At 39.2% G+C, this 16,431-nt stretch overlaps 2 protein-coding genes across 2 annotated transcripts in view; one reads left to right on the top strand and one right to left on the bottom strand.

Moving 5' to 3' along the window:
* LOC126185044 (zinc transporter ZIP3-like) overlaps positions 1-7,956 on the bottom strand; it is a 40,138-nt gene extending 32,182 nt beyond the window's left edge. The window contains exon 1 of the mRNA XM_049927798.1: positions 7,689-7,956. The gene's annotated coding sequence lies outside the window, so the exon portion shown is untranslated. The remainder of the gene's footprint in view (positions 1-7,688) is intronic.
* A 78-nt stretch (positions 7,957-8,034) lies between these two features.
* LOC126185045 (spermidine synthase) overlaps positions 8,035-16,431 on the top strand; it is a 55,493-nt gene continuing 47,096 nt past the window's right edge. Inside the window, exons 1-3 of the mRNA XM_049927799.1 lie at positions 8,035-8,454; positions 9,082-9,202; positions 9,289-9,535. Of these exons, the coding sequence (XP_049783756.1) occupies positions 8,324-8,454; positions 9,082-9,202; positions 9,289-9,535 (499 nt within the window). The 5' untranslated portion in view covers positions 8,035-8,323. The remainder of the gene's footprint in view (positions 8,455-9,081; positions 9,203-9,288; positions 9,536-16,431) is intronic.

Consider the following 16,431-nt stretch of genomic DNA (forward strand, 5'->3'; position numbering starts at 1 on the left):
CAGTGCAGAAGGTATTTGCTTAGTGCTAAATTACGCGTGCTAAAATGGACTGTTTACCAACTGCGCAAAAGGTTGATATCGTGTTGATGTATGTCTATTGTGATCAGAATGGCCAACGGGCATGTGCTATGTATGCTGCTTGGTATCCTGGACGACATCATCCAAGTGTCCAGACCGTTCGCCGGATAGTTACGTTATGTAAGAAAACAGGAAGTGTTCAGCCACATGTGAAACGTCAACCACAACCTGCAACAAATGATGATGCCCAAGTAGGTGTTTTAGCTGCTGTTGTGGCTAAACCACACATCAGTAGCAGACAAACTGTGCGAGAATCTGGAATCTCAAAAGCGTCGCTGTTGAGAATGCTACATCAACATCAATTGCACCCATACCATATTTCTATACACCAAGAATTGCATGGTGACGACTTAGAATATCGTGTACAGTTCTGTTACTGGGCACAAGAGAAATTATGACAGATTTTTTGCATGCGTTCTATTTAGCGACAAAGCAACATTCACCAACATCGGTAATGTAAACCGGCATAATATGCACTATCGGGCAATGGAAAATCAATGATGGCTGTGACAAAAGGAACATCAGCGACGTTGGCGGGTTAATGTATGGTGTGGCATTATGGGAGGAAGGATAATTGGCCCCCATTTTATCGATGGCAATCTGAATGGTGCAACGTATGCTAATTTCCTACGTAATGTTCTACCGATGTTACTACAAAATGTTTCACTGCATGACAGAATGACAATGTACTTCCAACGTGATGGATGTCCGGCACATAGCTCACGTGCGGTTGAAGCGGGATTGAATAGCATATTTCATGACAGGTGGATTGGTCGTCTAAGCACCACACCATGGCCCGCACGTTCACCGGATCTGATGTCCCCAGACTTGTTTCTGTGGGGAAAGTTGAAGGATATTTGCTATCATGATCCACCGACAACACCTGACAACATGCGTCAGTGCATTGTCAATGTATGTGTGAACATTACTGAAGGCAAACTACTCGCTGTTGAGAGGAATATCATTACACGTATTGCCAAATGCACTGAGGTTGACAGACATCATTTTGAGCATTTATTGCATTAATGTGGTATTTACAGGTAATCACGCTGTAACAGCATGCATTCTCACAAATGATAAGTTCACAAAGGTACACACATCACATTGGAACAACCGAAATAAGATGTTCAAACGTACCTATGTTCTGTATTTTAATTTAAAAAAACCTACCTGTTACCAACTGTTCATCTAAAATTGTGAACCATATGTTTGTGGCTAATACAGCGCATCTATCACAAAGCGAAAAAAGTGGTCCAACTATAACAGTCTTATTTCTTTACATACTACATGAATATGTAATAAAAAATTGGGATTCCCATTTAAAAAAACGCAGCTGATATACGTTTGACCTATGGCAGCGCCATCTAGCGGGCCAACCATAGTGCCATCTGGTTTCCCCCTTCAAGCTAGACAAGTTTCGTTCTTTGTAGTTTTTCATTTGACGCTTATTTCGCGAGATATTTGGCCCGGTCACGATCAATGGACCACCCTGTATTTCTCTGCTATTTGGGAACAAGAAAACTTAGTGACTTCCAACAAACTTTACACACACAACTTAAAACATTTTCAAAACTTTTTCTTGCTGGCACCCCCACACAAAATAATGAAAGGGAAAAAGTTTACTGATTACTACATTTTTCTTCTTCATATGATAAAACTTCAGCAGTATGGAAGACTCTTTCACTACTAACTCTACTCAGAACACATTTTACAGACAGTACACACACACACAAAATTCAATTTACCTGTGAAATTATTTCACTGTATGACCACTCAGGAGATATGATATAAAAAATTGATGTATGTTTTAGACAGGGTAATTCTTTTCTTTACAGAATCAGGCTGGGGGGTTACTGGTTACAATTAAATGGCTATAGTCTGTGGCAACTTCTTTTAAGCAACCACAAATGACAGAGGAAGGGTAGACCCATTCTAGCAAACTATGTACCCTATGGTATCTCGCAGAGTACAAATGTATAGATAAAATATAAAAAATAAATTGAAAACCTTTCTGCTCGACAACTATGCCATACATGATTTTCTGAAAAGATGGTATATATGTGGATGAGTTACACTTATTAAAGTTCGTAGTTGACTGCAGTTTTTTTTTAACAAAAGGGAAAATCCTGTTATGTAAATGGTTAGCATGTAGCCATGCTTTCACAAAGAAAATTTATCTTATTTGTAAACATACTAACACATTCCACATCATAGCGAGTAGTTGCAATTATTTTTCATATCATATGCATAAAACTAAACTTAACAGAATGAAACGCAGAAGTTTTTTTTAAGTGGATGGTGGTAATTCTTTCAGGTAGAAGAATTTCAGAGTTCTTAGAAAAACCAAAAGGAAGGAACAAAAGGTTTTAGCATCCTGCTGGTGATAAGATCATTGGAGAGACAGCACAAGCTCAGACTGGGGAGGGAAATTGGCTGTGTCCTCTTCAAAGAAACCACCCTGAAATCTGCCTCAAGAGTTTTATGGCAGATACACAAAACCTAAATCTGGCTGGTTGGATGGGGATTTGGACCTCTGTTTCCCACATTCAAGAACAACATGCTAGCTACTACTCCATTTCAGTCAGTTTCAGAGCTCTTTGCCAAAGGAATAGTGAGAGGAAGCTAGTTAATTTTCTGTGAAATCTTAAAAAGGGGTCTTGGAACTACTGTAGCCATCGACATTAAACTTATACAGGACATTAAACTGTATGTTCTGAGTCTACTGATCTACAATAATTGCATTTCAGCCAGTGCTTTCAGAAATACCATTTTTTAATTACACGGTTAAAATTGTGTGTACTATCTTTGTATGCTATCCTCAATAATTTTAATTATACATAACATTATGTTGTTCTTTTAGTTCAGTTGACTCCGGATGTGTATGTAATTACTCCCTGGTTTCCGAGATTTAGGGAAAAAAATGCAACAGAAAATGTAAATTTTCAGGAACGGGTTCTAAAGTTTCAAAAGACTGTGACTCACTTAATACATGCTTAATTTTTTTATTTTTAGTCACTCAGAAGCACCCTGCACCATACTGTATATCATCCTCTTGATCTTTTTCCATGTTTTTTCTTCTTTCTGGACAGCATACTCTGCTTTATCAATCGGAACCTTGTCCATCCGTTCAAGTTCTTTGATGCAGCGCTTTCACCCTACCAATGGTGCCATCATTAAAAGTAATAACAGCATCACTGCCCCCCCCCACCCCACCCACTTTAGTGTCTTCATTCCAAAAAAAAACCTTTTTTGGTAAGCGAGTCCATGTAAGATTATTGGGATTTTGATGCTTATCATGCAAACACTTCAGTAATTCAGGATTTGCCAGATCTCTGTAAATAGGTTTCATGATATCCATGACTGCTGCTGGGAAGGAATGTTTATGGATGTATGAACTATTTGAGTACTGGGCATTGCGGTAATTGCACCATTAATCATGTCCAGGAGGGCAAAGGTGGTGTACTGGTTTTTCATCAGATGACAGTCTGTGGAAGAAGGTAGCCCACTCTGCCTGCTTCATTTTCAACAAATCCTTAGTATTATTTCTAATTGTCATCCCATAATACTGCTGTAGTTCATCAATCATTTTCTCTGTCAGCCTGCCTCTTATGGTTCTACCATCAGAAAGTTTCTTGTCTCTCAAACTTTGTTTCTACTTCCTCAACCTGGTGCCCATCCTGCTCTGGACATAAACTTTAACACAGCAATCCACAGCCTTCTATATAAAAAATTACCGATTTTATTAGACCTTGAAGTAATGCACGTACAAATTTTAACGTTTTCAACCAATGTAGATTATATTTTAAAAAATCAAATAAAATACTTTCCATGTGAGTTTATAAGTAATTTATATATAATCATTTTATTCAGAAAAGTGCAAATTTTATAATGAGATAAAAGTCCGAAAATTTGATTTTTTTCCCCATTCTAGCTCCCCTTGATAAAATACAAAGAAATATTACAAATGAAGGCACCACAACAACAGCCAGTTTCCTTATGTGGTGTTTACATGACAATGGAGATGAAACACCTAACACCACAGTGCTCCACAACACCGAGAACAATCATTAGGTATTTTTGTGACAAATCTCATTGTGAGCATTAACAAGCATGGCCCACCGTATTCTTATTTTAAAGAGCTGAGGAATGCTTTTAAGAAAAATATATTATCCCACAACAGAAATGAAAACGGTTATTGCAATATCTTTACAATAAAGTAATTGCTCCTTTGTGTACAACCACCTGCCAAAAACTTGTTTTAATAACTTGAAACATTTACAATTTATCATGGCAACAACAGGACTATACATGTATTCTTAGAAGACTCTTGCGGGATGGCTAATGGGAGCAGTGCATCTATAGAAATTAGATGACACTGAGCAGTATTTACTATTTTCTGATCACTGCTAACTTCATCAGTCAGATAACATAGCATTTATATTGATGCCAAGGCCATAGGTGACTAAGTGCAAGTGAAGACTAATTACTGGTCAAGTTCGAGGAGGATCCAGGAGATAGATAGGACTACACAGTGCAGTAAAGTCATAGCTAATATCCTATCACCATCACCATCAATGGGCAAGAACTGGGTAAATCATCTTCGTGTCAACATGTAAAATATATTACTGTAGTGATAAGTTTTCTACAGTACTTTATTTGTTAATGCAACTTACGAATCATGTACATGAAATGTGTGTCAGAACACACTATTTTCCATTTCTCCAAAGCATACAATCAAAAGATATTATTTTATGAAGGAAGGTGGTCGTGGGCATGACATATTAATATTGCAGAAGAAAGCTAAGATTTGTCGGGTGCATTTTTTGTCTGATGGTTTGACAAACGTACGCAAGTCTAGTTTTCCAATATGAAATTGGAGTAAGCCCACATGGTTACTAATCACATCTTTCATGCAATGCCTAGTGTCAACCCAAAGCATCTGTTTCCAGTTACAAACAATATTATTTTTAAAGTAAAATTTTATGTATACATCTCAGAGATCCAGTCCAAATTAGTCTAATATGATATTCATTTTAAGCAATATGTAAAGTGACAGTAGAAAATGAAGAATAACCAGTACTCTAGCAGGGACAGCACCAGCTTGGTACTGCACTAACTGCTACTGCCATGCAGCAGCGCTGCTCAGTCGCTACTAGATGACTGGTAATATTTCATGTTTTACTGTCTCCACTGATACATATCAATAACACAAATATTGCACTATGCTAATTTATTTGGGACTTCTCTACCAAATGCACATGTAAAATTTTGCTTTGAAAATAATTTTATTTTTAACAAGAAACAAACCAACATTTTTATTTAGTACTGTATGGGTCATACTGAGAGCAACAACTCAAAAAATAAAAGCCAAACACAAATAAAAATGGTATCAGTATTTATTATATATGCAAGTACATACTTTCCACTATAACTTCTTATACAGTTGTACATATAGTTAAGGGCTTATGGAAATTTTGTTATTACATTTTCAGCATAGAAATTTGCCACATGTTCCCAATAGACCTACACTTTCAAGCAGAATAGTTTCTCAAATTGTGGAAAAATAACTAAATGCAAATATCATCTTTTAACTCTTTTCTATCTGGTCACAACACCAAACATCTCACCAACTCCTCATCACTTGTGATAATTGCCTGCTCCATGTTCCTGACAACATTCTCACACACGTGCCATCCACAAATTGCCAATTCGATCAGTATTTTGGTCCCCCCTACAAATCTTAATGATGTTTGCTAGTCATGTCCCATGCATTCAGAAAAATAAATAACTCCCTGGATCTAACATGCAGCTGTGTTTTCAGTCTGATAATTTTTACCATCGCTCGTTACTAACTGAAACAGGCCTATATGCAGTTCACAGGAAAAGTTACATTGTGGACCATGTTGCAGTTTTTGTAGTGATGTACAATATAAGCGCACAATATGCATCGCAATACTCACCAAAGACTTTTCTAAATTCACCTTGCAATTCTAGTTTATATGATGTGAGAGTGTGATAAATATGATGCAAACGCAGAAAGTATGCTATGCTACAGGGCAATCTCTTACAACCACCTTCACTTGGAATTCGTATTTGCTGGTTTCACCAGCTGTTAACCAAATTACCAACTTTCAAATTAACTTAGACCTTGGGCTTCACCAGATGTGTCTGTGAACATGTCGTGGGGAGAGGTGGTTGGGATTTCACACTATAGCCCAGTTCACAACTAAAACCAAAGCAAGTGGTGTAGGTTTCCAATCAAAATAATGGACTTTCAAGTGCCACATGCTCTAAATGATAACTGCATTGCTGTGTTATCAGAATGTATATTTCATGAATTAAGCTTACTTTTTGAATAGTTAAGACACATACCTAATTGATATAGTATGGCCTTTTTTTCCCCGAGTCAGGATCCAGCTTACCCAGTCAAAAGAGGGCACTACAGTTTAAGAATTGAAATCAAATTGTAATTTAGCATTACTTGCACATACAGAACATTACCAAAAAAGAAAATTGTGTAAACTGCTCAAAGAATTTCTGAACTGTTTTGTGTGACATTACCCTCAGACACATCAAGTTATTTTCGTATTTCTCATTTTCAAATTATCCGTGTATTTCTTATGTCCGGAAATCCATATCACTTAAAATTTAATCAACTACTGCACAATTTGAGTAAACTTTACACATAGCACAACTACAATACATGTGGCATAACAATTCATGCCACATTAATTGGTTCAGATTATTACCAGCACAATGATGTGTGAAACTGTTTCATGTGCTTTATAATTTTGTCATCTTCTTTCTTTCTTGATTTTTTAAGTGTCAACAATACTAACTCTAGTGGCAAAGCACTTACTTACACGAGACTTTAAATGTTATTGCCAGCAGCTTTGCCCAAGTTGGCCACAGAGAGAAAACCATGGTGGTTAAACCAAGATTTTTAACATCATCACTTGTTATTTATTACTATTATATCTCATTACTTCAAGACATATTAAATGCCTCTCCTGCTACGACATGCACAGATTTGTCTTTTGATGGTCTACTTAATACCAGTAGATACACCAGCCCAATATATGTTACTCCTTGTAATTGCTATGAAATGAGATTCATTTATTACAGTATATAGCCTGCATTATCTTGTTCCTAAGACGGAAATATTCCGTAAGTCAACTTAGTTTACAGCAATCGTTATTTTTGCAAGTTCATATATTCGTCTGGTTTGTAACGCATTTGTATGTTCCACAAAATAATTTTTCTGTGGCATTTATTCAGTCCTGTATTTCATACAGCATTAAGTACAAGTGGTTGTAACCTAATTCAATTTCACGTAACTTGTAATGTACGCATCCAGAGTTTTCAATTTTTTTTGTCAAATTCGAACGATATTGTATCAATACTGGAGACCCTGCATGAACAAATACAGGCATTGTTGGTGAAGCTGCCGGTAATACATCCTGTAAACTGTACAAAATGTTAGTGGCACGCTGCGGACAGCTCTCACTGAATGGGCTAGTAATTTACCCGTTCTTTTACGTTCAATCCTTTTACGCAAGATGCTTAAAATCTATGAAATTTTTCCCCCCCAACACTGTTTTTTGGTTTACCTCGTTCCCATTATGAAACTGCAACTGAACATCAGAGTTGCGAAATATAGAAGAAAACTGAAGACACATTCCACTCAGGGGAAAAACTTAAGAGTAATCAGTCTTCTTCTAAACAGGTGAAACAAAATTACGCACAAACAACACGTTTCACATTACGTTTACGACTTCGCCACTGCGCTTCCAACGAAATACAGGTTCAGAACTTGTCTCTGTTCTCTACGTACAAAAACAAATGCGAATGAACGATAAGAACAAATGAATGAACTGTTTTGAGTGTGGAAACTTGAGGTCATTTGACGCATCACAAACGTCAAATTCAAGGTTATATGCAAGCAGTGCTTCGCTATAACCAATAGTTTTGACAACAAAGCTTAATAACATGAGAACTGCAGTGTACCATCTACTATTTAATCATTATTCTTCCTAACTTGCTCTCAGCTAAGAAAAATGACACTTTGGAAACTTTTTCGAAAGTTTCGCTTGGCAGCCCTGCTTGAAGCGTCTGTTCGTGGTACACGTGGTTTAGTAAGTGGTGAAGAGCTGGTAACGTTATTTTGTGGTCAAATTTCAGCTGTTGGTCGTGCATATACTGCATTTGTGAGACACACGTAGGCATTGGCCGTTATTTAATTATTATGAATCAACTGAAAGAAGGCTGGTTTAGTGAGCTGTGTACCCTGTGGCCAGGCTTTTGCCTTTCGTTGGAAGTAGACAAGGTTTTACATTCGGAACGTTCTGAGTATCAGGATATCCTTGTGTTACAAACGTGAGTGTTAGTAATTGTTTAGACATTTATTTAAGTTTTAAAAAGTGTCGCCACCTTGTATTTTGATAGTTATAAATTGTTATCGCTTGCACAATGAGTTCTTGGAACTCTTTACCAGAGATGCATTGAATTCTGTATCATTTTATTCAGAATGATATAATAAAAAAAAAAAAAGTAAACTCCGTGAAGACAAGGAATATTCCTGACACAGTTACGTCGTGTTTTTTGCGCACAAACACCAGCACGATTTTAAAGTAAATGTTTAGATAGAAAGTTGTCATGCAATGGCTCTGGAAACCACCAGCTGCTACTAATAATATCATATTTTTATTTGGTATAACACGTGTTGAATCTTGGAGCGTTATTCTATAAATTCAAACACATTTGAATATAACAAAAAGATGTGCAACACTCTGTTCTGCAAAAATGTAGGCAAGGCGGCGCAAAAAAAAAGAAAAACATATACAATTCATCCAAAAACCTGTGTTTTCTTTAACATTATGCAGTGCTCAAAGTTCTCCCGTCATTGCAACCTGCACTTTTGCATCTGTTTTGCTCAGGTCGAGTCTGTTTGTTTTCAGCTCTTAGATTGTGTTCAATTTTATGTTTGACATTTGTCACTTGTAGGAAGTCCCATGGCCGAGCCCTTATACTGGATGGCATTATCCAGTGCACGGAGTTTGATGAGTTTGCGTATCAGGAAATGATTGCATTTCTACCATTGTGCAGTCACGTATCCCCTAAAAAGGTATTTGTCACTGAGATGTGATTACGATCTTTTCCTTCTTTCTTTTTCCACAAACTTAGTTCTTTTAACTTGTGTGTTTGCTCTAGGTTTTGATCGTTGGTGGTGGAGATGGAGGAGTGGCACGAGAAGTTGCCAAGCATCCTTCTGTAGAGTCGATCGTCCAAGTTGAAATAGACCCTAAGGTTTTAGAGGTATCCAAGCAATTTTTGCCTTTCATGGGGCAAGGCCTGTCTCATCCAAAACTAAAAATACACATTGGTGATGGATTTAAATTTATGGCAGACCATGAAGAAGAGTTTGATATCATAATAACTGATTCTTCTGACCCTGTTGGTATGTTATATATTGAAATAACTACTTCAGGTATTCATGTGTATTTTATATGTGAACTGCAGTTGTGCATGTCCTCAGTGGGTAATACACATTGCACTGTTTAGCTTTGTGTATTTAATGGAGGATTGCTAAATTTACTCATTATAAGGCAAAAACATCAATCATGTATTTGTGTGGTGTACTTTCTCATTCTTTGTTGTGGAAATTTTATTTATAATAATATTTTATTATAAAGGAAGGTCTGAATTGTGCCTGTAAAAGTTCGTCAGATTTTAATGTCTTTTGGTAATTTGTAAGGAGGCATGCTGTGCAACAAATATCTCACAAATTATAATAGCATTTAGACTACACCACAGCTTGTGATGATTAATTTTTGGATGTATTTTAGCCATGTTGAATTTTAAGGATCATCTTTCGGGTTAAGTTTTCCACTGAATATTTATCAATGCTCTGTTGTACAAAGAAAATATCAGAACCACTTTTTTTTCGGTTTACTGATGTTAATAACAAATGTTTTTAGATGCTGTGTGTCGAAGTTTTAACAATAAAAATACAAAATTCAATTGATTAACAAATGTGCCATGACAAAAACACTAATCAGTTGTGATATGTATGGAACAAAGCATAAATACACAACTGGTATGTTAAAATGTTTGAGACTTGCTTGCCAGTGGCACCTCTGTCCCCTCCCCTCTTTCTTTTTTGGGATTTAACATGATTTTTCAATTCCTTCAAGGTTTTGTATATGTCTCATAGTATGAAATACAAAGTCCCACTGTGGTACCAGATAAGGCTATAACTGACTGGGAGAACTGGTTTGTGAGTTGAATAAAAGTGCATCCCACATTCAGTAGGTGAATCCATGGCAAAGCATTGAAATTGTCAAGTTAATCTTTGGGCAGTACTTGCTTTAGTTCATTCAGTGATATGGCAAACTGTAGTGCAATATGATTTGAGGAAATGGAGGAAGGGGGGCGGGCAGCACAGATTTGGATTAACGATGTGTTACATTAACATTCAGTTACTGACAGAAATTTGAAGACATGTAATTAGACTTTTGGACATTTTGTATGTGTATGGGTCCTAAATAATTGTTTCCAAAGTTCTTGAAAGATATATTTAGGTATAAATGTAATGAGGGAATGGAGGAGCTAGGGTGCTCCAGTCATAGATTGTGACCAGTGGCCAACAGCAATAGTATTTTGTTTGTATAAAGCATTTATTTTATTCATTATATTAAGTTTTTCTGTGTGGAAACTAACTGTAGCTGCGTATTTCTGTTTTGAGTACTGTTTATTAATTTTTTTTCTTATTTCTTGTGTTTTGCAAGCGCTACTGTTACTTTATCCTTGTAGTGGTCGCCCCTTTGTGCTGTAGTAGAAAAGAAGGATTAAGACAAGGGGAATGCAGCTGTCTTCTTTGGCTACTGCCAACATTTCAACAGGTGAACTCCTCACCATTTTTCAAGGCATAAATAAACTGAGAGAGAATTAACAAGGGAATTTAAATCCTCACTGTGTGTGTGTGTGTGTGTGTGTGTGTGTGTGAGAGAGAGAGAGAGAGAGAGAGAGAGAGAGAGAGAGAGAGAGAGAGAGAGAGAGAGAGAGAGAGATTCAGATGACACTATTGTTGCCTGGCTTATTGGCAGTGAGAATTTACACAGTTTTCAGAATGTTTGAATTCAGTCCACCCAAATTTTCATTTCACTGTGGAGGTGAAGGATGGCTGCCTTCTCTTCCATGATCTTTTGCTCAAGTGGAAGGTTGATGGTATGTTTGGCATATTGTTTATAGGAAGCAAATTCAAACAAATATGTTTCCTTCAGCCTGATAGTTGTCTCCATCCGGTTCAGCATGAATGTATACTTTTTACCTGGGCTAATTGGGCCCACATAATCTCAGACCCTGAAAGTTTGTCAGCTGAGGTACTCCACCTTGGGGGTAAGACACATTTTGCTAGTGTGAGTATTGTGAAAGACAGATTGGATGTGGAATTCTACCCCTGTGGAAGACCAAGGTGCAAGTCCTGCCCAGTCCACCTGCCCAGCACTTCCTGTTCCAGTCCTGTCACAGGCTTATCCTAGCTCCATCAGAGTCCGGGTCACCTGTGAAAGCAGCCATGTCATATACCAACTCGGATCCTGCACGCACTGTACAGCTTTTTATCAGTATGACTACTAACCTGCTGTCCACTTGGATGAATGGCCACTACCAAACTGTTGTCAAGAATAAAGTTGACCACGAGGTGGCAAAACATGCAATTGAGCACAGGATGCTCAATTTCAATGGCTGTTTCACGACCTAGGGACTGATTACCTCAGATGTTAAGTCCCAGAGTGCTTAGACCCATTTGTTTCACAACCTAAGCCACCCAAGTTCTTCCCTCAACCAACATATTGTGTGAACTATGCAGATGAGTTATCCTTGCAACACACACTTTGCTCTCATAATTGTCCTGACCTGAAGCTCTGATTACTCACTGTATACCCTTACACTCCAGGGAACAGTTTCCCCTTCCTCCGTCCTGCCACCTGCTCCCAATCCATGTATCTATGTATCGTACAGCATGCACCACTCCCCACCTGCTCCGATAACTGTGCATTGTGTGCCTAGTCCATGTATCTGGCACCCCTCCCTTTGCATTCCTAGGTGACTGTGGGGGTGCCATATGAATTTGTTTTTGATACTGTGTCAAACTGTTACCGTGACGATCATGCAGTACTCTTGTACTGTTCTCAAAGCATAGTACATGACACACACAAATTATTTTCCCATTCCGCTTAAATTGGTAGGCAGGAGTTCTTATTAACAAATTACTTTATTTTCAGATTCGGTCACACAACATATGATGTCCCTTTGCAGTGCTTTCAGAAGAGGTCCATCTAGAGACTTCAGACAAGAGACTGCTTGAAATATACAGCCAAGTTCGATGTTCTCATCTCCAGCATTGTTCATTAGGGTTCAAGGAATCTTCCATCCAGCGTATTCCACGGAGCTGTGGGGTGTCTCTGCACTTGCTCAGGTGTCACATTGGCTGTTGCACCCCAGTGCCGCCTATAGCCCAATGAATACCTGAAACAGAATGTGCACAAAACCAGAAACCAGTATCTAAAATACATAAGTAAACATGAGTCTGCAGAATATTATCATGTAACATAAAACAGTACCATAATATCATCATCTAATAGTCCCATAAATAATGCTATAACTCTACACGTTTACTCATTCATATATGTCATTAAGGGAGCAGAAATTTTAGTATGATACATTTGTGCATACTTTAAGTTTCATAATTTCTGCGCCCTTTCACAGCAAACTGAGCTGCTAGCCACCCACCCCCAACCTGTCTCCCTCCCCCCTCTACCCACCCCATTTGACACAACTTCCACCCAAACCATCTGCTAAAATGCAGCACTAGCATTGCTCATCTAGCTGGTGCCATGTAGAGGCATAGGGGTGTGTTTGTTCGCTTGCTTCTCCTACTAAGGATTTAAATTTTCTTGCAAAACTCTCTCTCACTGCATTTTTTTCTTTGCAAATTAGTGTTCACCTGTTAAAATATCAGTAGTTGTCAAAGACATCACCCAGCTACATCTTCATAAGTTGTCTGAACATATTATATGCTGGGAGAAACTAAAGTTTGAGAGATATGAGATGTTGACAAGTTCTGAAATAGTGGTGGGGCCAGTAACTCACCTCCATGGCTGGGATTGATGTTGACTTTCCTCTTAGGTCAGAAATTATGGAGAGAAAGGGAGGCCGTTTGCTGTTGGTAGCTCCAGGTGATGGGGCCCCTTCAGGAAATAACAGCTACATCAAGAAGGTAGCCTAGTTTGAACTTGGTACACTTGCTAGGGGTTTCATCTAAGATGTGGAGGACAATCTGGTGACATCTGTTGTCTGTACTGCTTGCAGTGGTTTGCAAGTTACGGTATTTGTTGGTGCCAATGATGCCTGTTGCCTATGTTCAGAGACCATCCTCAGTTCCTTCTGGCAGCTGGCCAAAATGGCAAAGGTTGCTAGTCTTTTGACATAAAAGTTTTCTGGGTGTGGTACCGCGTCATAACGTATAAAACGACTGCTGCTGGAAAAAAAGCCAACGTTTTGGCCACGGTTGCAGCAGCCTTCTTCTACTGATGTGTTCTAGCTATGCAGTGTCCCTTATATTTTGTTGATACTGTTCACTGTGAATGCCATTACATCATGATTTTAAAAAGATAGTTCGTTTCATTGGTCACTTAAGGAAGGAAAGGGAACTTAATTTTAATAGGTGGTTGCGGGGGAGGGAGAATCTAACCTCTGTTGTCTATAGGCTCTTGTGTTATGCGCCATGATTGGTGGTCACAGGCGAATGAGAAGTTGGCTGCTGTTTACCAAATGCTGGATGTCAGCCGTGCAGCCGCAGTTACTCACCAGTAGTGCTCGTGCCTCATGTTGACAGTGCGGTCTGTTGGGCTCTGATTGCTGGCAGCCAAGATGGGGCAAGCCTGAGTCCATCCTCCATATTCATGTTATTAGGGTGTTTAAGTATTTCGATGGCCTCACTGTGCACTGTGTAATACATGCACCTTGTCCTGATTGGAACCTAGCATGTCCTGGATCCTGCAACCACTATAGAAGACAGGCTGCACCCCAACCTGGTGAAGTTGTTTGCCTATTCGATCAGTAACATTTTTCACATAAGGTAAGCGCATTGTTGGCTGCAGTTTGTCTATTTCTTGCTTGTGTTCATCGACAAGGCTGTGTGGATCTACTTATGGCTGTAGCCATTGGCTAGAAACATTGTGCATAGCCTTTTAAGCTCCGGTGTTATGTTTTGAGCATCAATTAGGTGCTACACACGGATTGCCAAAGAATGGATGACAGAGTTGTTCTGCGCTGGGTGGTGGTAGGATTGGGCATGCAGATACCTGCCTATATGTGTAGGCTTGTGATATACTCTGTGCCCTCCATTGCCCTGTATACTTTATGATGCGGTACCACACCCATAAAACTTCTATGTCGATTGACTCTGGCCACGGAAGCCTACGCGATTATGTTGCTAGTCTTGCTTAGGGGGTACAAGTGAAGCTCTAAATGTGCAGAATCATCCCCAGATCGAACTGTGGTGTTCCGGTTTGGAGCAAGCTGGAAGATGTAAAACACAGATGATCTTGAGTGCAAATTTCATGACCCATGGTATCAGGTTAGCAGCTATCAGGGTAGAAGAGTTGTGTGCCACATGAGTTTTTAAAGTTAAATGTACCCCTCTGTTTACTGGATGAGAGTTACGTGAAGTACAATAAAAACTTTGTGTATGTCACCTGCAGTTGTTTTGAAGGGGAATATCACTGTACATCAGAAAAGTAAATTTAAATATAATGTTAATTAACTAGAGAATCGTTCATGGTAATGTCTGAGTTGCTGACACTTGTTGATGACAACAATACATGCATAATACTAGGAATAGAAAGTTGCTTGAAAGCAGAAGTAAATAGCAGTGAAATATCAAATTCTGCCTGTGACTGGAATATGTACTGATAAACTGAGTACCACTAGTGGTGGCATGTTTATTGTTAGTCTCCCAGTCCCTTGGTCAACTGAGGCAGGCTGCGAAGCCATTCGAACACTAAGAGATACCATCTGAGTTTCTGACCACCAACCTACTATGGTTAACTGCATTCATTATAAACAGATGTGTGCAAAGTGCCATCACATTCTTCAGGATGGCAAAAAAAACTAGCTGTATTCATTCACAAGTTCTTTTAACATCTCTACCCCTTCCTCTGTTGTGTGGGCCAACCTCCGACTGATCTCTGTGACCAAGATTCATTTGCCAATTTATGGTCTGACAGTAGCAGACGGTCATTGTGGACCCTGTTGCTATCTCCAACATCTTGGGCCACCATTTTGTGGATATTTCGAGCTCTTCACACTATCACCCTGCCCTCCTCCATTGGTAAAGATTGGAGGAGGCTCAGGAGATACCCTTCTCTTCTCATAATCACGAGTGCTACAATGCAGCCTTTACTATGAGCGAGCTAGATCATGCTCGCAGTTCATCTTGACCCTCTGCCCCAGGTCCAGATGCTGTCCACATTCAGATGTTGCAGCACCTGTCTCTTGTAGGCAAGCACTTTCTGCTTAATACATAGAACCGCATCTGGGTAGAGGGCGCATTTCCCAGATGTTGGCATGAAGCCACCATCATACCCATACCCAAGCCCGGCAAGGACAAACACCTTCCTTCTAGCTACTGCCCCATCTCTTACCAGCTGTGTTTGCAAGGTGATGGAACATATGATTCATGCCCGGCTGGTATGGTGACTCAAGTCTCGCAGTATACTATTGACTGCACAGTGTGGATTTCGAGCACACCATTCTGCCATTGACCGTCTCTTTACTTTGTCCACCCATGTCATTAATGGTTTTCCGTGGAAACCCCAGACTGTGGTAATGTTTTTGATTTGGAGAAAGCCTACGACACTTGCTGGAGAACTGGTATCCTCCGTACTCTACATGTGGGGCTTCCGCAGCTGCTCGCCCTGTGTACCTGAGGAATTTTTAAAAGACAGAATTTTCAAGGCGCATGTGAGTTCTACCTTGTCAGACACCTTTATGCAGGAAACTGGCATGCTTCAGGGTTCCATCTTGAGTGTCATCCTCTTTGCTATTGCCATTAACCTTATAATGGCCTTTCTCCCACCAGGCATCTCCGGCGCCCTTTTTGTTGACGATTTTGCCGTCTAATACAGTTCTCCATGGACCTGTGTCACTGAGCGGCGTCATTAGCAATGTCTTCATCGTCTTTACTCCTGTAGCATCGGCAATGGCTTTCATTTTTCCACTAACAAAACTGTCTGTATGAATTCCTGGCTGCGCTATTGGTTTGTCCCACCATCTTTACATCTTGGCTGT

Source organism: Schistocerca cancellata, chromosome 4 (genome assembly GCF_023864275.1).
Source record: "Schistocerca cancellata isolate TAMUIC-IGC-003103 chromosome 4, iqSchCanc2.1, whole genome shotgun sequence".
Lineage (NCBI taxonomy): Eukaryota > Metazoa > Arthropoda > Insecta > Orthoptera > Acrididae > Schistocerca > Schistocerca cancellata.